The sequence below is a fragment of the Balaenoptera musculus genome, chromosome 11, assembly GCF_009873245.2.
Source record: "Balaenoptera musculus isolate JJ_BM4_2016_0621 chromosome 11, mBalMus1.pri.v3, whole genome shotgun sequence".
Taxonomy (NCBI): domain Eukaryota; kingdom Metazoa; phylum Chordata; class Mammalia; order Artiodactyla; family Balaenopteridae; genus Balaenoptera; species Balaenoptera musculus.
This window is the reverse complement of record NC_045795.1, coordinates 41,167,339-41,193,837: the sequence shown is the minus strand read 5'-3', so window position 1 is coordinate 41,193,837 and position 26,499 is coordinate 41,167,339. Positions and strand designations below refer to the sequence as shown.

General features: G+C 40.0%; 1 protein-coding gene and 1 non-coding gene across 3 annotated transcripts; both read right to left on the bottom strand.

The window, feature by feature from the left end:
• Positions 1-3,355: 3,355 nt before the first annotated feature.
• LOC118904634 lies at positions 3,356-3,463 on the bottom strand. The gene has a single exon (XR_005022082.1). It is a non-coding gene; the product is annotated as a U6 spliceosomal RNA (small nuclear RNA).
• Positions 3,464-10,104: 6,641 nt separating this feature from the next.
• LOC118903704 (HLA class II histocompatibility antigen, DO beta chain) lies at positions 10,105-25,314 on the bottom strand. Of its 2 annotated transcripts, XM_036869052.1 has the most exons (7): positions 25,301-25,314; positions 24,946-25,037; positions 11,898-12,167; positions 11,154-11,435; positions 10,590-10,700; positions 10,297-10,328; positions 10,105-10,131 (listed from the first exon to the last, which is right to left on the bottom strand). In XM_036869052.1, exons 2-7 carry the CDS (start codon positions 25,034-25,036, stop codon positions 10,105-10,107), a joined length of 813 nt encoding a protein of 270 aa, XP_036724947.1. In that variant the 5' UTR covers position 25,037; positions 25,301-25,314. The 2 variants fall into 2 exon arrangements, with proteins under 2 accessions (XP_036724947.1, XP_036724946.1); XM_036869051.1 differs by lacking the exon at positions 25,301-25,314 and having other exon boundaries at positions 24,946-25,052.
• Between the last annotated feature and the right edge of the window lie 1,185 nt (positions 25,315-26,499).

Sequence of the window (26,499 nt, the reverse complement as noted above, 5' to 3'; positions counted from 1 at the left end):
TTAAGGAACCTCCATACTGTTCTGCATAGTGGCTGTATCAATTTACATCCCCAGCAACAGTGCAAGAGCGTTCCCTTTTCTCCACACCTTCTCCAGCATTTGTTGTTTGTAGATTTTCTGATGATGCCCATTCTAACTGGTGTGAGGTGATACCTCATTGTAGTTTTGATTTGCATTTCTCTAATAATTAGTGATGTTGAGCAGCTTTTCATGTCCTTCTTGGCCATCTGTATGTCTTCTTTGGAGAAATGTCTACTTAGGTCTTCTGCCCATTTTTGGATTGGGTTGGGTTTTTTTTTAATATTGAGCTGCATGATCTGTTTATATATTTTGGAGATTAATCCTTTGTCCGGTGATTCATTTGCAAATATTTTCTCCCATTCTGAGGGGTGTCTTTTCGTCTTGTTTATGGTTTCCTTTGCTCTGCAAAAGCTTTCAAGTTTCATTAGGTCCACTTGTTTATTTTTGTTTTTATTTCCATTACTCTAGGAGGTGGATCAAAAAATATCTTGCTGTGATTTATGTCAAAGAGTGTTCTTCCTATGTTTTCCTCTAAGAGTTTTTTAGTGTCTGGTCTTACATTTAGATCTCTAATCCATTTTGAGTTTATTTTTGTGTATGGTGTTAGGGAGTGTTCTAATTTCATTCTTTTACATGTAGCAGTCCAGTTTTCCCAGCACCACTTATTGAAGAGACTGTCTTTCCTCCATTGTATATCCTTGCCTCCTTTGTCATAGATTGGTTGACCATAGGTGCATGGGTTTATCTCTGGGTTTTCTATCCTGTTCCATTGATCTATATTTCTGTTTTTGTGCCAGTACCATATTGTCTTGATTACTGTAGCTTTGTAGTATAGTCTGAAGTCAGGGAGTCTGATTCCTCCAGCTCTGTTTTTTTCCCTCAAGACTGCTTTGGCTCTTCGGGGTCTTTTGTGTCTCCATACAAATTTTAAGATTTTTTGTTCTAGTTCTGTAAAAAATGCCATTGGTAATTTGATAGGGATTGCATTGAATCTGTAGATTGCTTTGGGTAGTATAGTCATTTTCACAATGTTGATTCTTCCAATCCAAGAACATGGTATATCTCTCCATCTGTTGGCATCATCTTTAATTTCTTTCATCAGTGTCTTATAGTTTTCTGCATGCAGGTCTTTTGTCTCCCTAGGTAGGTTTATTCCTAGGTATTTTAATCTTTTTGTTGCAATGGTAGATGGGATTGGTAAATGGTAAATTTAATCCAAAAGATTAAAAAGGAGATACATAAACTGAAAACAGACGATAAGAATGGAAACAAACTTGACAAAAAGTATGTGATTAGAAACAAGCTAGAAAAGTAAATCAAAGAAATATTTTACCCTTGTATAAAACATTGTGCAACTATTAAATCATTATATAATTCTAAATTCCATAGACTTTGGGAATATAAGTAAATTATTATATTAGAAGTAATTATAAGTAATATAGATTATATAAAGATGTTGGACAAGTCTCAGAGAAAGAAATTGGTTGAGAAAATAGAGGATTCTGCTATTTTGTTCCATTTGAAGAGTCAGTTTCAAATAGAAGGAAATCCTAAGTGTAAGTGATTGATTTAGAAGTTTATTTCAAAGTAATAATCATTTGAGCACAATTCCTCCAGTGTCAGAGACTATTATTCTATTTTTAAGCAAATTCAGTCTATTTTTTGAACATCTTAGTTGCATTGTGTATTATTTACACTAAACAAGTCATCATGCTATAGGAATTTAATAAGGAGATAGTCATGTCTGCAATAGACATACAGTTGAGATAAGTTTTATTTGATCCCAAGGTTGCAGCTTTACTCTTGCTTTGTTATCTGAGGTGAAGAAATGCTTCCTCTCATTTTATTTGAAACCTGGTGTGAAATTATAAGGTTGAATTAAAATGTATGGCCTGACTATTTCAATGAAGATGCTTTCTGCTGCTAGTAGCAGAAAAAACCCAATCAATTTGGCTTTGATTTTTTTTTTTTTTTACTTATTTTACATAGCAGATGGGCCCCAGGTAGGGCACCTCCAGAGCTGATCAATGTAGCTGTCCAATGGCTAAATGTATCCATCACCTCCAAAAATTTCCCTGTGTTCCCCAACTTTAATTTTGATAAGAATCCTTTCCATGAGACCCACCATCTTAACAAATTTTTAATTACACAAGAGGCAACTTAATTTTTCCCAGAGTGTGATATTGGGTTTCATAAAATGAAATCTATATTTGGTCTTTTTCCCCATTCCTGGCACAGTTCCCCTAAAACCCTTGGAATTTCCAAAGTGATGAGAGCCACAAAGGTGTCCCGTTATATTAATGAGGTGACAGTTGGACCCCACTTAAGTGTGGGGGCTGGTTGTGGGGAGAACCAACCCTGTGATCAGACCCACTCCCTGACCTCTGGGAAAGAGAAAGTACTTGGTGGTTGAAACAACAGCCAATGGCAACTCAGGGGATCCCAGACACAGCAGAAGAGCCCTCATCTCAGAGCCTCAGGTGGCAACACCAGCAACACTGGCAGCAGCAAAGCACCAAATGACTCCAGAGGCACAAGAAGTGACAGTGAGAGCACCTTGCAACACCTCTGACAGAAGAACTCAAATATAACCAGAGGCAGCTCAGATAAGAGAAACCAAAACCGTGTGCTCTAGTGCCACCTATTGGAAAACAAAAGAAAAGCCTCTAACTTCTAAACCCTCGATTTATTAGAATCGAAGTGTGCTCGCTACTTCAAATGTGCTAGCAGAGGACAACTCATCAAGCACCATGAAGAACCACAGCAATAGTGTACCACAAAAGTAAATGACAATTCTCCAGAAACCAATCATAAGGTCATGGGATATGATGATCTAAGTGACAGAGAATTCAAAACAGTTGTCAGGAAGAAACTCAACGAGCAACGAAACTCACAAAGGCAGAACAGAAGGAATACTTTCCCAAAGAGATTGAAACCCTAAAAAAAAAAGAACCAAACAGAAATTCTGGAGCTAAAGAACTAATAAACGAGATGAAGAATTCATTAGAAAGCATTGGAAATAGAGCAGACCATATGGAAAAGAGAATTTGTGAGCTCAAAGATAGAAATGTAGAAATGATACTAGTAGAAGAGGAAAGAGAAAGATCTTTTTATTTATTTTTTTAACATCTTTATTGGAGTATAATTGCTTTACAATGGTGTGTTAGTTTCTGCTTTATAACAAAGTGAATCAGCTATACATATACATATATCCCCATATCTCCTCCCTCTTGCGTCTCCCTCCCACCCTCCCTATATCCCACCCCTCTAGGTGGTCACAAAGCATCAAGCTGATCTCCCTGTGCTATGTGGCTGCTTCCCACTAGCTATCTATAAAAATATGGAACGCTTCACGAATTTGCGTGTCATCCTTGCACAGGGGCCATGCTAATCTCTCTCTGTATGGTTCCAATTTTAGTATATGTACTGCCAAAGCAAGCACGAAAATCTTTTTTAAATGAGGAAATTCTATGAGAGCCATTTGACTCTTTTAGGAAGGGCAACATTAGGGTGATGGGTATCTCAGAAGAAGAGAGCGAGACGGGAGGAGAGAAGTTTATTTAAAGAAATAACAGCTGAGGGGCTTCCCTGGTGGTGCAGTGGTTAAGAATCCGCCTGCCAATGCAGGGGACACGGGTTCAAGCCCTGGTCCGGGAAGATCCCACATGCCGTGGAGCAACTAAGCCCGTGAGCCACAACTACTGAGCCTGCGCTCTAGAGCCCACGAGTCACTACTGAAGCCTGTGCGCCTAGAGCCCATGCTCCGCAACAGGAGAAGCCACTGTAATGAGAAGCCCGTGCACCACAAGGAAGAGTAGCCCCCACTTGCCTCAACTAGAGAAAGCCCACACGCAGCAACGAAGACCCAACGCAGCCAAAAAAAAAAAGAATAAATAAAATAAATAAATTTTTTAAAATATAATAAAAAGAAAGAATGGCTGAGAACTTCCCAACCAGGGGAAGGAACTGAATCTACAAGTCAATGAAGCAAATAGAGCCCCTCATTAACTCAATGCAAAAAGACCATCTCCAAGACACATTATATTAAAATTGTCAAAAGTCAATGACAGGATATGGTGGGATTGGAAGGGAGTCCTCTATTATGAGCTTCTTCCAGAAAACCAAACAATTAATTCCAACAACTACTGCTCCCAAATAGACCAACTGAAAGCTGCACTCAACGAAAAGTGTCCAGAATTAGTCAACAGAAAACACATAATCTTCCATCAGGATAACGCAAGACCGCATGTTTCTTTGATGACCAGGCAAAAACTATTACAGCTTGGCTGGGAAATTCTGATTCATCCGCCATATTCACCAGACATTGCGCCTTCGGATTTCCATTTATTTCGGTCTTTACAAAATTCTCTTAATGGAAAAAATATCAATTCCCTGGAAGACTGTAAAAGGCACCTGGAACAGTTCTTTGCTCAAAAAGATAATAAGTTTGGGAAGATGGAATTATGAAGTTGCCTGGAAAATGGCAGAAGGTAGTGGAACAAAAGGGTGAATACGTTGTTCAATAAAGTTCTTGGCGAAAATGAAAAAAAAAAAATAGTCAATGACAGGGACTTCCCTGGTGGTCCAGTGGTTAGGACTCCATGCTTCCACTGCAGGGGGCACAGGTTCAATCCCTGGTCAGGGAACTAAGATTCCACATTTGCACAGCACAGCCAAAAAGAAAAAAAAAAAGTCAAGGACAGAGAATTTTTTAAAGGCATCCAGGGAAAAAAGGATCTTAACCTGCAAAGGAACCCCCATTAGTTTATCAGCAGAGTTCTTAGCAGAAATTCTATAGGTCAAGAGGGAGTGGAATGACATTCTCATAATACTGAAAGATAACTGTCAGCCAAGAATGCTCTATCCAACAAGGTTGTCATTCAGAGATGAGGAGAAATAAAGACTTTCTCAGACAAACGAAAGCTGAGAGAGCTCATCAACGTATACCTTCCTTACAAGAGATGTAAGAAGGAGCTCTTCTACCAGAAATAAAAATGTAACTGAACACAGGTTCAGTTGCTCGCCACTCATAAGCCAATAATTTGAGAGGCAAGTGTCAGTAGAAAGGAAACATGCTTTAATCAGAAAAGCCAGAAATCTGGGGATAAGGTGGACTTGTTTCCCAAACCAACTCCAAAGATTCTGCTCAGCCATGACAGTTTTTAAAGGGAAAAATGGAGGGAAAGAATCTTAGTGAATCACCAAGTCAGGAGGCTGGGTTCTGCATCATTCTCCATTGAGTGCAGACTGGCTGACTCTCTCTTCAGATGTTATCTTGCCTGCGTGATCTCCTGCAGGATTGCTTGGGGGGGTTGGGCTGCTGGGGGTAGAGAGCTAGTCATTTTTTAACTGCTTTTTATCTAGGAAAAGAATCAACAGGTTAGACAAGGCATGGTGTGCATTCAGGAGAGCATAAGTCGGGAGTTAGTTTTAATTGCCTAGTGATCTCATTCCTATAATTAGGTTCTTTTAAGGTTAGAGGGGAACAGAAATGGGCAAATAGGAAAGGGGCAAAAGAGCTGCTTTCAAAAAGGTAAAATGTACACACAACTTTGAGTAAGGTGATACACAGACAGAATCAGAAAATTGCAGCTCTGTATCAGAATAGGTTTTCAAACACTTATTGTAGCATAAAGGTAAAAGAGGGGGTGAGGCATAAAAATAACTAGAGCTACTTCAATTTGAGAACAAACACAACATAAGGGATAATTTGAGACAACAAAAACATAAAAAGGGAAGAGGAAAAATACAGAAGCCATATAGGTAAATGAAGATAAGATGCTATCAGCAGAAAAAAAGACTATTTTATATATGAGATATTTTATACAAATCTCATGGTAACAACAAAACATAAACCTAGAATAGAGACATGAAACATTAAAAAAGAGGAAACTGAGAAAAACATCCTTTAACAGCACCAAACTAAAATGGCAGATAGAAACACAAAGAAAAAAGAAGCAATAGAGATATAAAACAACCAGAAAACAAAAGATAGAATGGCAGTACCATATCCTCATCTATCAATATTCACCCTAAATGTAAATAGATTGAATTAACCAATCAAAAGACACCACTGTAACCACTACTCTGTTCTCTGTATCTAAGCATTTATTTTTGTTTATGTCTTGTTTATTTTGTCTTTATTTACTTGTTTTTGCATTCCACGTATCAGTAAAATCATACATAATTTCTCTTTCTCCATCTGACTTATTTTACTTAGGGTCATACACTCAAGGTCCATCCATGTGGTTGCAAATGGCAAGACTTCATCTTTTTTTTTTTTTTTTAACTTTGTTCTCGTAGAATTTTTTTTTTAATTTATTTATTTATTTATTTTTGGCTGTGTTGGGTCTTCGTTTCTGTGCAAGGGCTTTCTCCAGTTGCGGTGAGCGGGGGCCACTCTTCATCACAGTGCGTGGGCCTCTCACTGTTGCAGGCCTCTCCCGTTGCAGAGCACAGGCTCCAGATGTGCAGGCTCAATAGTTGTGGCTCACGGGCTTAATTGCTCCATGGCATATGGGATCCTCCCAGACCAGGGCTTGAACCCGTGTCCCCTGCATTGGCAGGCAGATTCTCAACCACTGCGCCACCAGGGATCATCTTTTTTATAGCTGGTAGTATTCCATTGTATGTGCATGTTTGTGTGTATACATATATATATATATATATATATATATATATATATATATACCACATTTTTTTTTATCCATTCATCTGTTGGTGGGCACTTAGGTTGTTTCCATATCTTGGTTATTGCAAATAATGTTGTGATAAACATGGGGACGCATATATCTTTTCGAGTTAGAGTTTTCATAGTCTTTGGATAAATACCCAGAAGTGGGAGGAGGGTGAAATGGGTAAAGGGGATAAACTCTCTGAAGATGAATGGAAACTAAATCTGGCAGTGAGCATACTCTAGTGTGTACAAAAGTAGAAATATAAGGTTGTAACATAAAACTTATATAGTGTTATAAACCAATGTTACCTCAATAAAAAATAAATTAAAAGAAAAAAACTATAATTCACTGAAAGCATTAAATTTTACATGTACAAAGAGTGAATTTGTGGTAAGTAAATTATACCTCAAGAAGCCTGTTAAAATAATCTTTCTTAAAAGAAAAAGAGTCTTCCTAAGCAAGACAGAAAGTCTAGAAGACATAAAGAAAAATATGTATTTGAATAAAAATTTTAAATTTATTTGCATGGATTAAATAAAATTTAAAGAAATATGTAAAGCTCAGAAAACTTTGCAACACACAAGGCTGACAATGGGCTAACTTTCTTATTGTGTAAAATTGCCAACAAATCAACAAATAAATGAACAAAAATAAACAACAGAAAAGTGAGCAAAGATACAGACTATTTACAGAAGCAAATACACCAAAGGCCAATAAACATAAAATATTTACTCAAACACACCAATAATCAGAAAAAAATACAAATTCTAACAGCAATGTGATGAAATATTTCTCCCCCAAATTGGCAAATATAATAGTCTGGTTTTTTTAAATAAAGGATTTACAAGAGTCTGTGGGAATGGATTCTCTCATATATTATTAGTAGCGTGATGAATGAGTGGGAGTTTGGTGGTATCTATTAAAAAATTAAAGTGCAAATGTTACATGATTGACAACAACAATAAAATCCACACCCATATATCTGTAATGTTCTGAATGTTTGTGCCTCTACAAAATGTATCTGCTGAAACCTAGTCCCTAATGTGATGGTATTAAGATGTAGAGATTTGGGGGGTGATTAAATCCTGAAGGTGGACCCCTTATGAATGGGATTAGTGCCCTTATAAAGGGCCAAAGAGACCAGGGTCTTCCTTTCCACCATGTGAGGCCACAGTGAGATATTGACAGTCTGCAAACCCAGAAGAGGGTTTTCACCAGAATCCGACCTTGCTGGTATCCTGATCTCAGACTTTCCACCTCCAGAACTGTGAGATATAAATTTCTGCTGTTTATAAGCTACTCAGTTTATGGTATTTGGTTGTAGTAGCCTGAATGGGCTAAGACAATATCTATCTAAAAGAAACAATCCTACATGAGCTTAAAGAGACTTGTAATTGAATGTTTGTTGCACCAGGTTAGGAATAACAAAATTATTTCCAAATTCAAAAAGAAAAACTGACAACTTTGTCTTGATTATGAAAATTCTGTACATCAAAAAATTATAAAATATGTTAAATATTGGTATACATCCCTTTGGGTAGTTGGATAATCCCAGACTTCCATCCTAGATAAAAACATTCTAAATAAATTGTCATGCATGTGCCCCAGATGACATATAAAAAAAGTAATTGAAGAGAAAAGAAACAGTCTTAATTTTAAGAGAGAGAATGGATGAATTGTGATATAGCCATGCAAAGGACTAATATACCAAGTTTTAAGTGAACGAGGTAGGACTAGCAACCTGTATAGCAAAAAAATCATAAACTACAAAAGACCCAGAATACCCAAAGCAACCCTGAGAAGGAAGAACAAAACCAGAGGTTTCGCACTTCCTGGTTTCAAACTATAGTAATAAAAACAGTATAGTACTGGCATTAAAATGGACACATAGACCAGTGGAACAGAAAAGAGAGCCCAGAATTAAACCCTTCCATATATATTCAAATGAAATAATGAAGATAAGAGAGGAAATAGAATGGACAATAGATGTATAATAAAGAAAATCACAAAGCTAGAGATTTCTTTTTTTCTTCTTTTTTTTTTTTTTTGATAAACCACCTGCAAGACTGATAAGGAAGAAAAATCCAAATTACAAATTACTAACATCTGTAACAAAAAGATGCCATTCCTACAGATTCTACAAACATTAAAAGATACTAACAGGATATAAAGAATTTTGTGCCGGTTGATTTGTTGTTTTGATAAAATTCTTTGAAAAACAACATTTCATGATCTATTTCTTTATAACAAATTACACCCAAAAACAACATTTCATGATCTATTTCTGTATAACAAATTATACCCAAACTTAGTGGCTTAAAACTACAGCCATTTAATGATTTTTCACAGTTCTGGGAGTTGATTGAGCTTAGAAGGTGGTTTTCACAGAGGGTCTCTCATGTGGTTGCAGTCAGATGGTAGCTGGGGCTGGGGTCCTCTGGAGGCTCAACTGGGACACGGAGACACTCTCTCCCTCAGCAATTCCAGTGCCTTTAACGTGGCCTATGTGGTCCCATCAGCACTGAAGGCAAACTTCTTACCTGATGGCTCACGACTTCCAATAGGAAAGTAAAAGCTGTAAGCCTTCTTTAGACGTACTCTCAGAATGGTCTAAGTCCAGGGCCAGCTACATCTCCATGAGATGAATGACAAATACTTTGTACCCTAATTAATCTACCCCACAAAATTTACCAAAGCTGACCCTGAAATTAGACAATCTGTATAGTCCTACAGATGATTTTTTTAAAATTGTAAGTGTAATAAAATCATCCCTCAAAGGAAATTCAATGCCCAAATAGTTTGCAAGGATATGACTACTTTTGAGAGGAGGGAGTGGGCTTTGATTGGCCTGCAGCAGGGAGACTTATGCAGTGGCTGGAAAAGTTCTATTTCTTGAACTGAGCATTGATTACAGGGGTTTTGCCTTAAGTCATGTATTGAATTATACATTTTATGTGGTTATCTCTATCTCAGTTTTATTTTAAAGGAAAAAGTCTTTTAAAAAACAATGAAAAGGGAGAAGTGACTATCTGAACGTTTGTCTTCTGAAGACTGTGGGGCTGCCTTTGGAAGAGAGAAAGATGGAGATCACGACTTAGAGGGTTAGGGTTGGACCACAGAAAAGTAAAGTTTGGGATTGGAAGGAGCTAGGTCTTAGGGGAATTTCTGGACACTGTCCTTGGAAATGGGGACTAGTATAGACAAGGAGGAGGAAGAAGGGCACAAGGATGAGAGATGCGTGATCTCAGAACACAAGACTCTAGAATCAGTTCAGGACTCCTCCAAGGTCGCATGGAAACGAGTCATCCAGAACATTGACCTCATGAATGTCCTTCACTTAATCCAGGGCCACTCGATCCCTCTTCAGGCTCCAGGGGGAGAAGCTTCTATTAGGACCTTAATGTGGTTATGGACGAAGAACTGCTCTTGGGACCTGCAGGGACAGTGATAAAGTCCCGTGAGTCCCCCACCCTCCAGCACAGGGACTCAGCAGGCAGCGCACCCAGCCAGAGTCACTTACATCTTATCCCCGTGACCCTCCCTCCGCCAAAGGATGGGTGAATGATCTGGCACCAAAAGCTAAGGAAGGAGACATTACCTCAGCACCAGACAACAGAGTCTCCACACGTCCTACAATAAAAAAGGAAGAAATAGGATGCCCCAGTTAGAACCAAATGTTGTGATTACCCTGAGCGATGGGGGATGACCCAGAGTATCAGAACTCCATCTCCGATTACCCCCTGGAATGTTTCTGGCTTCAGGAAAAACTATCCCAGTGATCCCTGAGAGGTATGATCAGCCCTCCCTGCCTTGCATCTTAGACGTTAGGAAAAGTGGGAAGTGGGGAAAACCAGGGGGCAGGTGGCAGGGCTACTCCTCAGAGCTCATTACCTTTCCGAGCCCTGGTGTGGATGACGATCCCCACCAGAAGGAAGACTAGCCCAACCAGGAAGGCTGCAATTCCACTCAGCATCTTTCTCCAAGAATATTCAGACTGAGCTCCTATGGAAAACATGTATTAAAGTGAGCCAAAATCTCCCAATATTTGGTGTACCTTCCTGAAATCCCAGAACCTGTGCTGGACACCAATCCAATGCTATCTAGGGAAGGACTACATCTTTGAAGCCAAGGTTTGTACTCATGGAGTTTCTGTTAATGATTCTTATAGCCAATAATAATGCCCCCCTAAATGCCAAGACCAAAGCATTAGAGGACAGTAGTTCCCAAAGTTGGAAGTAAGTGACAAGGTGATTACACCTCCATATTTCTTGGAAGATCCAAGGATAGCTATCTGCCATGTTTTTTCCCACCCCAACCCAAAGACCCCAATTTCTATGACTCCCTCAGATCAGAGGGAAGAAGAACTAGTGTTGTAGCCAAGATGAACACAGAGGTAACACAGGTCTTGAGTCAGGTTGGCCGAGTTTCGTCCAGAAAGTATAAGCTGATTCTCACTCCACTCCACAGAAACAGGGCTCAGCAGGCTGGGATGATCAACAAGGCAGGTGTAGACCTCTCCAAGTTCAGGTGTCATTGCTAGCATCACCATTGTCTGAAAGGTCCAGTCTCCATTCCTAATGAGGCCAGTGGACATGACCCCCTCTCTCTGTTCCTGCCCATTCCGGAACCACGTGATCTTGATGTCCCCTGGGTAGAAACCTGTCACAAAGCAAAGCAGCAGATTGCGGTGCTGCAAGGCTGGGATCCTCTCTGGATACACTGTCACCTCTGGTTGCACTAGCGGGGGAGAGAAGAAATGAGACATGGTGAAGGAAATCCACAAAGCCAACACAGGAGTTTCATTAAAGGTTATCTCAGCTCCAAATCTCTTTCCCAAATCACCCAAGTAGAAACTGGAAATGTGGGAAAATCTCACCCCCAAAGACTCAAACACTGGATATGTTAGTGTCGCAAGGAGGATTTAGGCTTTATCACATGCCCACAATTGCCCCTTTTATTTGGGAAGACACTAGCCCTTAAAGTCCCTGAGAACTGGGGGTCTGGGACACAAGACCACCGTGAACTGACCCCTGAGGATAGTGAGTGAGTCACAATTGAGGACAGAATATATACAGACTCCCCTGTTCCTGACCCATCTATCCTGAAGCAGGAAACTGCCCAGTACAAGGAAGAAGAGCCACAGCCAGGCTCACACGGGGGAGATTCCTGAACCCCTGCAGTCCCCACCTTACACCTCACCTTTTCTCCCCACAGTGAAGGGTGCACCCAGCTTGTAGTTGTGTCTGCAGAGCGCATCCACAGAGGCTCTACTCCTTGCCAGTATATCGGGCCGATTGTTCCACAGCTCAGCGTCAGGCTGGCCCAGCTCCGTCAAGGCCACAAACATCCCCAAGTTGCTGTCAAAACGTGCATACTCCTCCAGGTTAAAGATGAATCTGACCACAAACTGCACATTTTCTGTCCCATTGGTGAAGTAACAGTCAGCCTTTGCCTGAATCACAAAATCTTCTAGAAAACCAAAAAAAAGACTATGAACCAGCCCCAATTAGGAAACCCATACCTGGTTTATTATGCCAGACCACATTGATTGGAGAGGAGGCCTTTGACCTCAGTAAATCGGCCAAAGTAGCCTCTGCTCCCCTGGGCCCCACCCTGGTTCCTCTTAGCAAAGAGACACCCATTCTTCTTTGAAAGAAGCCTGAGGTCCAGCTTACCAGGCCAGCCAAACAGGAGACATGTAACCCAAAGAAGAAAGTCAGAATGAGTCTAGAGACATAAACTTTCATTCAACAAATATTCATTCCTTTGACCAATATTTATAGACTGTTTGCGTTTTGCCAGACACTGTGCTAAGTTTCTCCAAGCCAAGCTTTCAGAAGCCCAAGAATTCCCAGCCCTGTATGGAATAGTTCAATAGTATTCTTGCCGTTAGTAGGCTAATTCTATATGTTCCTTCTGGAGTAAAGTGAAAGGAGGATGGAGGTGGGGTAAAGAAATTCAGATTAGGTTCATAGTAGGTGTGAAATAATCTCCCCTTCTACTTTCCACTCACTATGGGTTTTCTCAAGAATTTTCTTCTGGGGACTTCCCTGGTGGTCCAGTGGTTAAGACTCTGTGCTTCCACTGCAGGGGGCGTAGGTTCGATCCCTGGTTGGGGAACTAAGATTCCAGGTGGCGCAGCCAAAAACAAATTTTTTTTTTAATGAATTTTCTTCTGGACATTTTCCTTTGCACAATTACTCAGAGACCTCATCCCCTCTGTTGGCTCTAGTAAGGTAATGACCTCATTACCTCTATCTATGTTGGGTAAAATAATATTAATTCATGACTTGAAGATGCCTTTTATTATCATCATCATCATCATTGGCCCTGTATGCACAGTTCTAGCGGTTGTAATAACATGGTGAATATAGGGCTAACTTAAACCTTCTCTGGAGGCTTTTATATTAAACACTTCCACTGAAGAATGAATTAAAAAATCCAAATCCTTCAATATCCTGTGATAAACCATAATGGAAAAGAATATGAAAAAGAATGTATAACTGAGTCACTTTGCTGTACAGCAGTAATGAACACAACATTGTGATTCAACCATACTTCAATAAAAAATAAATTTTAGGGACTTCCCTGGTGGCACAGTGGTTAAGAATCTCTCTGCCAATGCAGGGGACATGGGTTTGAGCCCTGTTCCAGGAAGATCCCACATGCCACGGAGCAACTAAGCCCGTGCACCACAACTACTGAGCCTGCACTCTAGAGCCCGCGACCCACAACTACTGAGCCTGTGTGCTACAACTACTGAAGCCCGCAAGCCTAGAGCCCGTGCTCCACCACAGGAGAAGCCACCATAATGAGAAGCCCGCACGCTGCAACTAGAAAAAGCCGGTGTGCAGCAACGAAGACCCAACGCAGCCAAACATAAATAAATAAATAATTTTTAAAAAAATAAACTTTAAATAAATAAATAAAAATGCAAATCCATTCTCCATTATGATTTTCCACTTTCAAAGTACCTTATTAGTATCGATAGTGATTAGTTTGAAATCTATACTAACTTTCATACAATGTAACTCTTTTCTAATTGGCATGTTCTCCAAAACAATTTAATTTCCCAAAGCTATTTAATCAGTCTTCATAGGTAAGAAAAAGTATGATTGTGTATTGTGGTCTGGACGTTTGTGTTGCCTCCATTCACATGTTGAAATCCCAACCCCCAAGGGTAATGGTATTAGTCGGCGGTGTTGGGGGAGGTACTTAGGTCAGGAGCATGGATTCCTGATGAAAGGGATTAGTGTCCCTAGAAAAGAGGCTCCAAAGAGCTCCCTAGCCCCTTCCACCATGTGATGACACAGAGAGAAGGTGCCAGCTCTGAACCAGAAAGAGAGCCTTTCCCAGAACACAACCATGCTGCAGCCTTGATCTCGGACTTCCCAGCCTCCAGAACTTTGAGAAATAAATGTCTGTTGTTTATAAGCAATGCAATCTGTGGCATTTGTCATAGCAACCCAAACAAACTAAGGTGGTGATAGTTGTCTTAGATTTGAAGATCTAGACAATTTTAAGAGACAAACTGGTAAACGGACCTGGATTGGTCTCAGTTCACTTAAGTTCTAGTTCTATATCTAGTTATTTTACATAGAAACAGACACTTCCCTTCCCTGACCTGCTTCCCTATCAGTAAAGACAGGTTTGGATTCACAAACACAAACACCGAGGTAGAGCTCAAAAGCATTGTGTTAGGTAAGAAAAGAAACAGAATGTGATTCATCGCATGATGACATTTATTAAAATTTAAAAATACACACAGGGGCTTCCCTGGTGGCGCAGTGGTTGAGAGTCCACCTGCCAATGTGGGGGACACGGGTTTGGGCCCTGCTCTGGGGGGATCCCACATGCCAGGGAGTGGCTAGGCCTGTGCACCACAACTGCTGGGGCACACGTGCCTAGAGCCCATGCTCCACAACAGGAGAGGCCACCCCAATGAGAGGCCCACACACCGCAGCGAAGAATAGCCCCTGCGCACAGCAACGAAGACCCAATGCAGCCAAAAATAAGTAAATTTTAAAAATAAATACATAAAGAATACATGAACAGAGTCTTTCTGATTTAATAAATGTGCACCTCAAAATACTGGTACCTATTTATAAAAATTTTTTTTAAAAATAAAAATAAATAAAAAGTAAGAAATAAAAATACACACAGGAGGGAGCAGAGTCAAGATGGCGGACTAGGAGGATGCGGAGTTCGTGTCTTCCCGCAACTAGGGCACCTACCAGAGGCTGGTGGGGGACCTTGACACCCAAGGGGATGGGAGAAACCCCCGAGTGACTGGGGAGGACATGGGGGGGAGCAAGGGGGAAAGAGAAGTGGAGGTCGGAGGGAACCAGTGCCCCTGAGGGGTGGCTGGGGGAGGGGAGGGGTTCCCATGCCCGGAGGGACCCTAGGAGTTTCAGAGGACTCGGGGGAACGTGGATAACATTTCCCCTGCCTACTCGGGCCCTGAGTCCTCCACCATCCGGGGACCCCTCCTGCCACGTGGGTCCTAAGGGTGTGGGAGAGAGGGGGTGGGGGAAGAAAAGTAGAGGTGAACGGGGACCTTGCTAAGGTCTCAGGCCTGATCATCCCTACTCTGAGGCCAGAGGCACATCAGGGCCCCTCCAGTGGCGCTGAGCCTAGTTCCCACCCCCCACCCCAAGGGCTTAATCGTAGGTCCTGCCCCCACCTAAAAGCTGCCCATGCCTAAGCCCCACCCCCCATAGCCAAGGCCTTTACCGGCCTTTTTTTCCCTATATATTTTTGCTATTGTGATTCTGTTTTACCTTCTGGTTGTTGTTTCATTTATATTTTATTTTTTCTAACATATCTGTTAGTTTTCTAATCTTATATTATTTTTTACTCTTTGTTACTTTCTGCCCTTTTTTATTTTTTTTGCCACCCTGTGCAGCTTGCAGGATCTTGGTTCCCAGGCCAGGGGTCAGGGGTCAGCTCCTATGGTGGGAGCACTGAGTCCAAATTGCTGGACTAACAGCCTCAGACCCCAGGGAATATTAATCAGAGTGAGGTCTCCCAGAGGTCCTCATCTCAGCACCAAGACCCGGCTCTACCCAACAGCCTACAAACTCCAGGGCTGGAAGCCTCAGGCCAAACCACCAATAAGACAGGAACACAGTCCCACCCAACCAAAAAAACAAAAAAAAAATGAGACAATAAAAAAATATGTTACAGATGAAGGAGCAAGATAAAAACCTACAAGATCAACTAAATGAACAGGAAATAGTCAACCTACCTGAAAAAGAATTCAGAGTAATGATAGTAAAGATGATTCAGAATCTTGGAAATAGAACTCAGGCATGGATCGAGAAAATACAAGAAATGTTTAACAAAGACCCAGAAGAACTAAAGAATAACCAAAGATGAACAACACAGTAACTGAAATGAAAAATACAATAGAAGGAATCAATAACAGAAAAACTGAAGCAGAAGAACAAATAAGTGAGCTTGAAGATAGAATGGTGGTTGGGCTTCCCTGGTGGCGCAGTGGTTGAGAATCTGCCTGCCAATGCAGGGGATACGGGTTCGAGCCCTGGTCTGCCTGGTCTGGGAAGATCCCACATGCCGCGGAGCAACTGGGCCCGTGAGCCACAACTACTGAGCCTGCGCGTCTGGAGCCTGTGCTCCGCAACAAGAGAGGCCGCGATAGTGAGAGGCCCGCGCACCGCGATGAAGAGTGGCCCCCGCTTGCCACAACTAGAGAAAGCCCTCGCACAGAAACGAAGACCCAACACAGCCATAAATAAATAAATAAATAAATAAATAAAAATTAAAAAAAAAAAAAAAAAGATAGAATGGTGGAAATAACTGCCAAGGAGCATAATAAAGAAAAAAGAATGAAGAGAATTGAAGACAGTCTCAGAGACCTCTGAGACAACATTAAATACACCAACATTCGAATTCTAAAGGTCTCAGAAGAAGAAGAGAAAAAGAAAGGGTCTGAGAAAATATTAGAAGAGATTATAGTCAAAAACTTCCCTAACATGGGAAAGGAAATAGCCACCCAAGTCCAGAAAGCACAGAGAGTCCCATACAGGATAAACCCTAGGAGAAACACACCAAGACACATATTAATCAAACTAACAAAAATTAAATAAAAAGAAAAATTTTTTAAGCAGCAAGGGAAAAGCAAAAAATAACATACAAGGGAATCCCCATAAGGTTATCAGCTGATTTTTCAGGAGAAACTCTGCAGGCCAGAATGGAGTGGCAGGATATATTTAATGTGATGAAAGAGAAAAACCTACAACCAAGATCATTCTACCCAGCAAGGATCTCATTCAGATTCGATGGAGAAGTCAAAAGCTTTTCAGACAAGCAAAAGCTAAGAGAATTCAGCACCACCAAACCAGCTTTACAACAAATGCTAAAAGAACTTCTCTAAGTGGGAAGCACAAGAGAAGAAAAAGACCCACAAAAACAAGCCCAAGGGGCTTCCCTGGTGGCGCAGCGGTTGAGAATCTGCCTGCCAATGCAGGGAACATGGGTTCGAGCCCTGGTCCGGGAAGATCCCACATGCCACAGGGCAACTAGGCCCGTGAGCCACAATTACTGAGCCTTCGCGTCTGGATCCTGTGCTCTGCAACAAGAGTGGCCGCAATAGTGAGAGGCCCGTGCACCGCGATGAAGAATGGCCCCCACTTGCCGCAACTGGAGAAAGCCCTCACACAGAAACAAAGACCCAACACAGCCATAAGAAAATAAATAAATAAATAAAATTAAAAAAAAAAAAACAAGCCCAAGACAATTAAGAGAATTGCAGTAGGAACATACATATCGATAATTACCTTGAATGTTAATGGATTAAATGCCCTAACCAAAAGACTCAGACTGACTGAATGGATACTAAAACAAGACCCATACATGTGCTGTCTACAAGAGACCCACTTCAGATCTAGGGACACATACAGACTGAAAGTGAGGGGATGGAAAAGGATATCACACGCAAATGGAAATCAAAAGAAAGCTGGAGTAGCAATACTCATATCAGATAAAATAGACTTTAAAATAAAGACTGTTACAAGAGATAATGAAGGACACTACATAATGACCAAGGGATCAATCTAAGAAGAAGATATAACAATTATAAATATTTATGATTTAAATAAAATAAATATGATTTAAATATCCTCCCAACATAGGAGCACCTCAATACTTAAGGCAAATGCTAACAGCCATAAAAGAGGAAGTCAACAGTAACACAGTAATAGTGCGGGACTTTAACACCCCACTTACACCAATGGACAGATCATCCAGACAGAAAATAAATAAGGAAATACAAGCTTTAAATGACACAATAGACCAGATAGATTTGATTGATACTTATAGGACATTCCACCTAAAATGGCAGAATACACTTTCTTCTCAGGTTCACATGGAACATTCTCCAGGATAGATCACATCTTGGGTCACAAGTCAAGCCTCAAAAATTTAAGAAAATTGAAATTGTATCAAGCATCTTTTCCGACCACAATGCTATGAGATTAGAAATCAATTACAGGAAAAAAACTGTAAAAAACACAAATACATGGAGACTAAATAGTGCACTACTAAATAACCAAGAGATCATTGCAGAAATCACAGAGGAAATTAAAAATACATAGAAATAAATGACAACAAAAACACGACAACCCAAAACCTATGGGACGCAGCAAAAGACTTTCTAAGAGGAAAGTTTATAGCAATTCAATCTCACCTCAAGAAACAAGAAAAACCTCAAATGAAAAATCTAACCTTACACCTAAAGCAACTAGAGACAGAAGAACAAAGAAAACCCAACGTCAGTAGAAGGAAAGAAATCATAAAGATCAGAGCAGAAATAAATGAAATAGAAACGAAGAAAACAATAGTAATGTCAATAAAACTAAAAATTGGTTCTTTGAGAAGATAAACAAAATTGATAAACCTTTAACCAGACTCATCAAGAAAAAAAAAGGAGAGGATGCAAATCAATAAAATTAGAAATGAAAAAAGAGAATTACAACTGACACCACAGAAATACAAAGGATTATAAGAGACTACTACAAACAACTATATGCCAATAAAATGGAAAACCTGGAAGAAATGGACAAATTCTTAGAAAGGTACAATTTTCTAAGACTGAACCAGGAAGAATTAGAAAATATAAACAGACCTATCACAAGTAATGAAATTAAAACTGTGATTAAAAGTCTTCCAACAAACAAAAGTCCAGGACGAGTTGGCTTCACAGGCAAATTCTATCAAACATTTAGAGAAGAGCTGACACCTATACTTCTCAAACTCTTCCAAAAGATTTCAGAGAGAGGAACACTCCCAAATTCGTTCTATGAGGCCACCATCACCCTGATACCAAAACCAGACAAAGGTATCACACACAAAAAAAGAAAATTACAGACCAATATCTCTGATGAACATAGTCACAAAAATCCTCAACAAAATACTAGCGAACAGAATCCAACAACACATTAAAGGGATCATACACCATGGTCAAGTGGGATTTGTCCCAGGAATGCAAGGATTCTTCAATATATGCAAATCAATAAATGTGATACACCATATTAACAAATTAAGGAATAAAAAATATATAATCGGGCTTCCCTGGTGGCTCAGTGTTTAAGAATCCTCCTGCCGATGAAGGGGACATGGGTTCGAGCCCTGGTCCAGGAAGATCCCACATGCCGCAGAGTAACTAAGCCTGTGAGCCACAACTACTGAGCCTGCGTGCCACAACTACTGAAACCTGTGAGCCTAGAGCCTGTGCTCCACAACGAGAAGCCACCACAATGAGAAGCCCGCACACCACAATGAAGAGTAGCCCCCACTCGCCACAACTAGAGAAAGCCCGCACACAGCAATAAAGACCCAATGCAACCAAAAATAAACAAACAAGCAAATAAATAAATAAATAAACCATATGATCATATCAATAGATGCAGAAAAATCTTTTGACAAAATTCAACACACATTTATGATTAAAAAAAAAAACTCTCCAGAAAATGGGCATAGAGGGAACCTACCTCAACATATTGGGTGGGCCAAAAGGTTTGTGTGGTTTTTTCTGTAAGATGGCTCTAGTAGAACTTAGTTGTCTTTAAATTCATTCAAAACAATTTTGTTAGATTGTATACGACAGCTGTCATATCAGCATACATTTTAAAAAAATTATCAAAATTGGTGAATATTTGTGTAGCCATTTTAATATTGAAGATGGAAGAAAAAAGCAACATTTTCAACATATTAGGCTTTACTATTTCAAGAAAGGTAAAAATGCAACTGAAACGCACAAAAAGATTTGTGCAATGTATGGAAAAGGTGCTGTGACTGATCAAACGTGTCAAAAGTGGTTCACGGAGTTTCATACTGGAGATTTCTCACTGGACAATGCTCCACTGTCGGGTAGACCAGCTGAAGTTGATAGCGATCAAATTAAAACAGTAATTGAGAACAGTCAGTGGTATACCACGCAGGAGACAGCTGACATACTCAAAATATCCAAATCAAGCATTGAAAATCATTTGCACCAGCTTGGTTATGTTAATGGCTTTGATGTTTGGGTTCTACATAAGTTAAGCGAAAAAAACGTTCTTGACCATATTTCCTTATGTGATTCTCTACTGAAACATAATGAAAACGTTCCGTTTTTAAAACAAATTGTGATTGGTGAAGAAAAGTGGTTACTATACAATAATGTGGAATGGAAGAGATCGTGGGGCAAGGGAAATGAACCTCCAGCAACCACACCAAAGACTGGTCTTCATCCAAAGAAGGTGATGCTGTGTATATGGTGGGATTGGAAGGGAGTCCTCTATTATGAGCTCCTTCCAGAAAACCAAACGATTAATTCCAACAAGCACTGCTCCCAATTAGACCAACTGAAAGCAGCACTTGACGAAAAGTTTCCAGAATTATCAACAGAAAACGCATAATCTTCCATCAGGATAATGCAGGACCGCATGTTTCTTTGATGACCAGGCAGAAACTGTTACAGCTTCACTGGGAAGTTCTGATTCATCTGGTGTATTGACCAGACATTGCACCTTCGGATTTCTATGTATTTCGGTTTTTACAATATTCTCTTAATGGAAAAAAATTCAATTCCCTGGAAGACCATGCAAGGCACCTGGAACAGCTCTTTGCTCAAAAATATAAAAAGTTTTGGGAAGATGGAATTATGAAGTTGCCTGAAAACTGGCAGAAGGTAGTGTAAAAAAATGGTGAATACGTTGTTCAATAAAGTTCTTGGTGAAAATGAAAAATGTGCCTTTTATTTTTACTTAAAAAACCAAAGGCACTTTTTGGCCCACTGAATAATAAAGGCCATATATGACAAACCCACAGCCAACATCATTCTCAATGGTGAAAAACTGAAAGCCTTTCCACTAAGATCAGAAACCAGACAAGGATGTCCACTCTTGCCACTCTTATTCAATATAGTTTTGGAAGTCCTAGCCATGGCAATCAGAGAAGAAAAAGAAATAAAAGGAACACAAATTGGAAAAAAAAAAAAAGTAAAACTGTCGCTGTTTGCAGATGACATGATACTATACATAGAAAATCCTAAAAATGCCACCAGATAACTACTAGAGCTACTCAATGAATTTGGTAAACTTGCAGGATACAAAGTTAATGCACAGAAATCTCTTGCATTCCTATACACTAACAACGAATAATCAGAAAGAGAAATTAAGGAAACAATCCCATTTACCAGCACAAAAAAAAAGAATAAAATACCTAGGAATAAACCTTCCTAAGGAGGCAAAAGACCTGTACTCAGAATACTATAAAACACTGATGAAAGAAATCAAAGATGACACAAACAGATGGAGAGATATACCATGTTCTTGGATGGGAAGAATCAATATTGTGAAAATGACCATACTATTCAAAGCGATCTACAGATTCAATGCAATCCCTATCAAATTACCAATGGCATTTTTCACACAATTAGAACAAATGATTTTACAATTTGTATGGAAACACAAAAGACCCTGAATAGCCAAAGCAATCTTGAGAAAGAAAAACGGAGCTGGAGGAATCAGGCTCTCCAATTTCAAACTATACTACAAAGCTACAGTAATCAAGACAGTATGGTATTGGCACAAAAACAGAAATATAGATCACTGGTACAGGATAGAAAGCCCAGAGATAAACCCACGCACCTATGGTCACCTAAACTATGACAAAGGAGGTAAGAACATACAGTGGAGAAAAGACAATCTCTTCAATAAGTGGTGCTGGGAAAACAGGACAGCTACATGTAAAAGAATGAAATTAGAACACTCCCTAACACCATACCCAAAAATACACTCCAAATGCATTAAAGACCTAAATGTAAGACTGGACACTAGAAAACTCTTAGAGGAAAACATAGGAAAAACACTCTTTGACATAAACCACAGCAAGATCTTTTTTGACCCCACCTCCTAGAGTAAGGAAAATAAAAACAAAAATAAACAAATGGGACCTAATAAAACTTAAAAGCTTTTGCACAGCAAAGGAAACCATAAACAAGATGAAAAGACAATCTTCAGAATGGGAGAAAATATTTGCAAACAAAGCAACAGACAAAGGATTAATCTCCAAATAACACAAACAGCTCATGCAGCTCAATATCAAAAAAACAAACAACCCAAAAAATGGGCAGAAGACCTAAATAGACATTTCACCAAAGTAGACATTTCACCAAAGTAGACATTTCACCAAAGTAGACATACAGATGGCCAAGAAGCACATGAAAAGCTGCTCAACATCACTAATTATTAGAGAAATGCAAATCAAAACTACAATGAGCTATCACCTCACACCTGTCAGAATGGCCATCATCAAAAAATCTACAAACAATAAATGCTGAAGAGGGTGTGGAGAAAAGGAACCTCCTTGCACTGTTGGTGAGAATGTAAATTGATACAACCTCTATGGAGAACAGGATGGAGGTTCCTTAAAAAACTAAAAATAGAACTACCATATGACCCAGCAATCCCACTACTGGGCATATACCCTGAGAAAACCATAATTCAAAAGGACACATGTACCCCAATGTTCATTGCAGCACTATTTACAATAGCCAGGACATGGAAACAACCTAAGTGTCCATTGACAGATGAATGGATAAAGAAGATGTGGTACGTATATACAATGGAATATTACTCAGCCATAAAAAGGAAGGAAATTGGATCATTTGCAGAGATGTAGATGGACCTAGTGTTTGTCATACAGAGTGAAGTAAGCCAGAAAGAGAAAAACAAATACCGTATATTAACACATATACGTGGAATCTAGAAAAATGGTTCAGATGAACCTATTTTCAGGGTAGGGGTAGAGATGCAGACATAGAGAATGGACATGTGGAAACAGGGGTGAAGGAGAGGGTGGGACGAATTGGGAGATTAGGAATGACATATATACACAACCATGTGTAAAATAGATAGCTAGTGGGAACATGCTATAATGCACAAGAAGCTCAGCTCAGTGCTCTGTGATGACCTAGATGGGTGGGATGGGGGTTGGGAGGGAGGTCTAAGAGGAAGGGGATATATGTATACATATAGCTGACTCATTTCGTTGTACAGCAGAAACTATCACAATATTGTAAAGCAATTACACTCCAATAAAAACAATTTTTTTAAATACACACAGGAAAACAATGCTACATCTTCTTAAAAGCCACCCTCATACTTAAAGACATACCAGGCACATTAGAATGGAAGGGAGGGAGTGAGAATGGAGACAAGGGAAGAGAGGAGAGCATCCTTGTTCTGATCAGTGATTACAAGGTGCTGTGAAGTCACTGGGGAAGATTAACTCCATTCTGTGCATTTGAGAACAATATAAAAGGACATTCAGGGGCTTCCCTGGTGGCGCAGTGGTTGAGAATCTGCCTGCCAATGCAGGGGACACGGGTTCGAGCCCTGGTCTGGGAAGATCCCACATGCCGCGGAGCAACTAAGCCCGTGAGCCACAACTACTGAGCCTGCGCGTCTGGAGCCTGTGCTCCGCAACAAGAGAGGCCGCGACAGTGAGAGGCCCGCGCACCGCGATGAAGAGTGGCCCCCGATTGCCGCAACTGGAGAAAGCCCTCACACAGAAACGAAGACCCAACACAGCCAAAAATAAATAAATAAATCAATAAATTAAAAAAAAAAAAAAGGACATTCAAATGGGTTAATAATGTAAGTTGATCAGGAAAGAGCTCCCTGAAGAAATGGCATTTCAGTTGAGACTTGAAGGGTAATTGTTACTGATCTCGAGTGTAGATTTTCCTTCATTTCTATGTTCAGAGGAACTATTGGACTGAGTGTCAGGACAGCAGCATCCTTCCTGGGTCAGCCAGACTCATCTCGAACTCAGCTAATTTCAAACAAGGCTCTAATCTCCAAATCTCTATTTTGTCTTACATTCTAAATAAAAATTTTTTAAAAGTTAGTTTTCAGTCAGATCTGTGTCACAGTTTAGATCTTACTGATTGTGTATGTGTTGTTGTTGTTCAACGGATATTATAAGCTCGGAGAGGTTTCTGTTCTCCAAGAATACTGATCTCCTCACACCCACACCCCACACCCCTAGGTTTGTTCCTCTTTTGTGTTTAATGAGACTTTGACGTTCAAAGGGGTTCTGGTTTTTAGCACATTATATCCTGTTTTCTTCTGATAAATATGTTTTCAGAATGTAATACCACTTCATGTTTGCATAGCTTAACTCCTCAGCTAGAAAAATAACAGCAGTAAATACATGTACCTGGTAACACAAGGACAGGGCTAATACATTCAATTTCTCTCATTTCTCAAGATCGCTTCATACAGTCTGACCATATTATAGGGGCTTAAAAATGTCAAATGAAGCAACCTTCGTTTCCAAGTTCTTTTGTTTACATATACCCCAATTGGATACATACAGAAACAGTCACAATCATCAAACTCCTGGCTGAAGGATAGCAGCTATTCTCAGACTGCCTCAATTTTTTACAGTTCTCCAGACTGACATTAATACCATAAGGACCCTAAGCAAGCAATGTTTCCCTTTTTCCTGCCTCTAGACTCCTTGAATCCGTGGCTCTGGGACAGGAAGACCCTCTTCCTGCTGGTCCATTGCATGTGGTAAAGAGGGAAGGAATAATTTCCTGTCAAAGGGAAGAAGACTCTCTTTGAACCCAGAAGCCACTTCCGGTCTGGACTGGAGCCTGGACCTGTAGGGAAAGGCCTTCCTCCCCCACGCCAGTTTTTGCATGTACACCTGAAAGAAATCACTGTGTCCTTACCTGGAGAATCTCTGCCTTGAGTCATGGAGGAATCCAGCCTGATTACCGTCACTAACAAAGCCACCACCCAGGGAACCCAAATAGAACCCATTCTGGAAGAAAACAAGCGAGACAGAAAAATCCTCCACCTCTTCAGAATGGGGCTTGCCCACACACAACTCAGTCAAAAATATTCATGAAGAATAGAGATAACTTTCTGGCCTCCCCAGGATTGGAAACTCCTCACATGGATAACCAATCAAGACAGAGGAGCTTTGTGTCATTAGGTGCTGGGTAGAATACTTTCATAAAGTTGTTACCACTCAAGAACTATTTACCTGCAGAATCACTGGCAGCAGTTCAGGTACAAGGAAACCGGCTAGGAGAAAAAGAAAATACTACTCTGCAAGGTATGTGGTCTTAGAAGAACTGGGCAGATTGTTTATCATGGATCTTACTATACTCATATAGCACTGTCCCTGGCCTGCTGTGACTAATAGATCTCCATGCCAATGGGGTGGTTCACATTGCCTACAGAGAGTGTGTAAATAAAGAAGACAGTAGACAGCATTCTGAAGCATGGACCTTACGAGGAGTTAAGGAAAGCATTATCAGAGAAGAAATTGAAGAGACTGAGAATTACCTGAAGAGGATTTCCTGTAAACCAAGATAAGGGGAAGAAAAAAAAAACAAAACAAAACATGGGGAGAGGATTCTCAAAAGAATAAAATACTGCAAAAATGGCTAAGAGGATAAAAGAGAAGAAGGCATTATTGCGTTTTATAAGTAATGGGGCACCAAAAACCTTCAGTGGAACAGAGTGTTAAAGGTAGAAACAATATTTCAAAAAGGTAAAGAGTGAATTAAAATGAGAAAATGAAGGCAGCAGATGTAAGCAGTCCTTCGGGAATTTTGGAAGTGAAAACAAGGGAAAAAATGAGACTCTCTCTTGAGAGAAAAGCAACGCTAAGGGAAAATTGCTTTTAAGCTAGAAAAGACCTTCCTAAGTTTCTGAGTCAAGTGAAAGTCACCTGTACTTAGGAGAAATTGAAGATAAAAAGGAGAAGAAAAGAGAAATTACCCTCCAAATGTTGATTGGAATCCAAATAAGTGTCACACATGGCAATAAAAAGAGAAAGACTTTTTCAGATACATGAATGAAATAGGAAGGTTGGGGTGATAAAGAGGGGAATGAGGAAGTTCCAGTTGTGTGGCTTCAATAAACTCAGTTTAGAACAAGGCAAGATCTTCTGCTAAAAAGAAACTGGAAAAAAAATATTTGATAACTAAGGAGAGCAAGACCCCTTTTTCACCAAAGTGGTCTGTAAGTGCATTCTCATTTAATTAGCATCGCGCTCTATAGCCCAATATTGTGGACAGTGCAAGATGAAACAGACATGTTTCTTGTCCTCAAGAAATGTAAAACCTGGGTGGAGTGACAGGGAAACCATCCACTGTAATGTCAGGAAGAATCAAATCAACATTGTAATGCTTGAGCACACAAGAAGAGAAAATTCTAACCATCTAAGAAAGAGTTCATGATGAAATTGATAAAGTTGATATTTGGTACACATG

What these genes read in the sequence shown, in the direction of transcription:
- LOC118903704 (XM_036869052.1), bottom strand. Translation starts at nt 25,036, where the DNA reads ATGGGTTCTATTTGGGTTCCCTGGGTGGTGGCTTTGTTAGTGACGGTA. An exon ending in CTTCACTGTGGGGAGAAAAG is followed by an intron (nt 11,436 to 11,897) that starts GTGAGGTGTAAG and finishes CTCCCCCGCTAG; the next exon opens with TGCAACCAGAGGTGACAGTG. An exon ending in CCCTGTTTCTGTGGAGTGGA is followed by an intron (nt 10,701 to 11,153) that starts GTGAGAATCAGC and finishes TGTTTTCCATAG; the next exon opens with GAGCTCAGTCTGAATATTCT.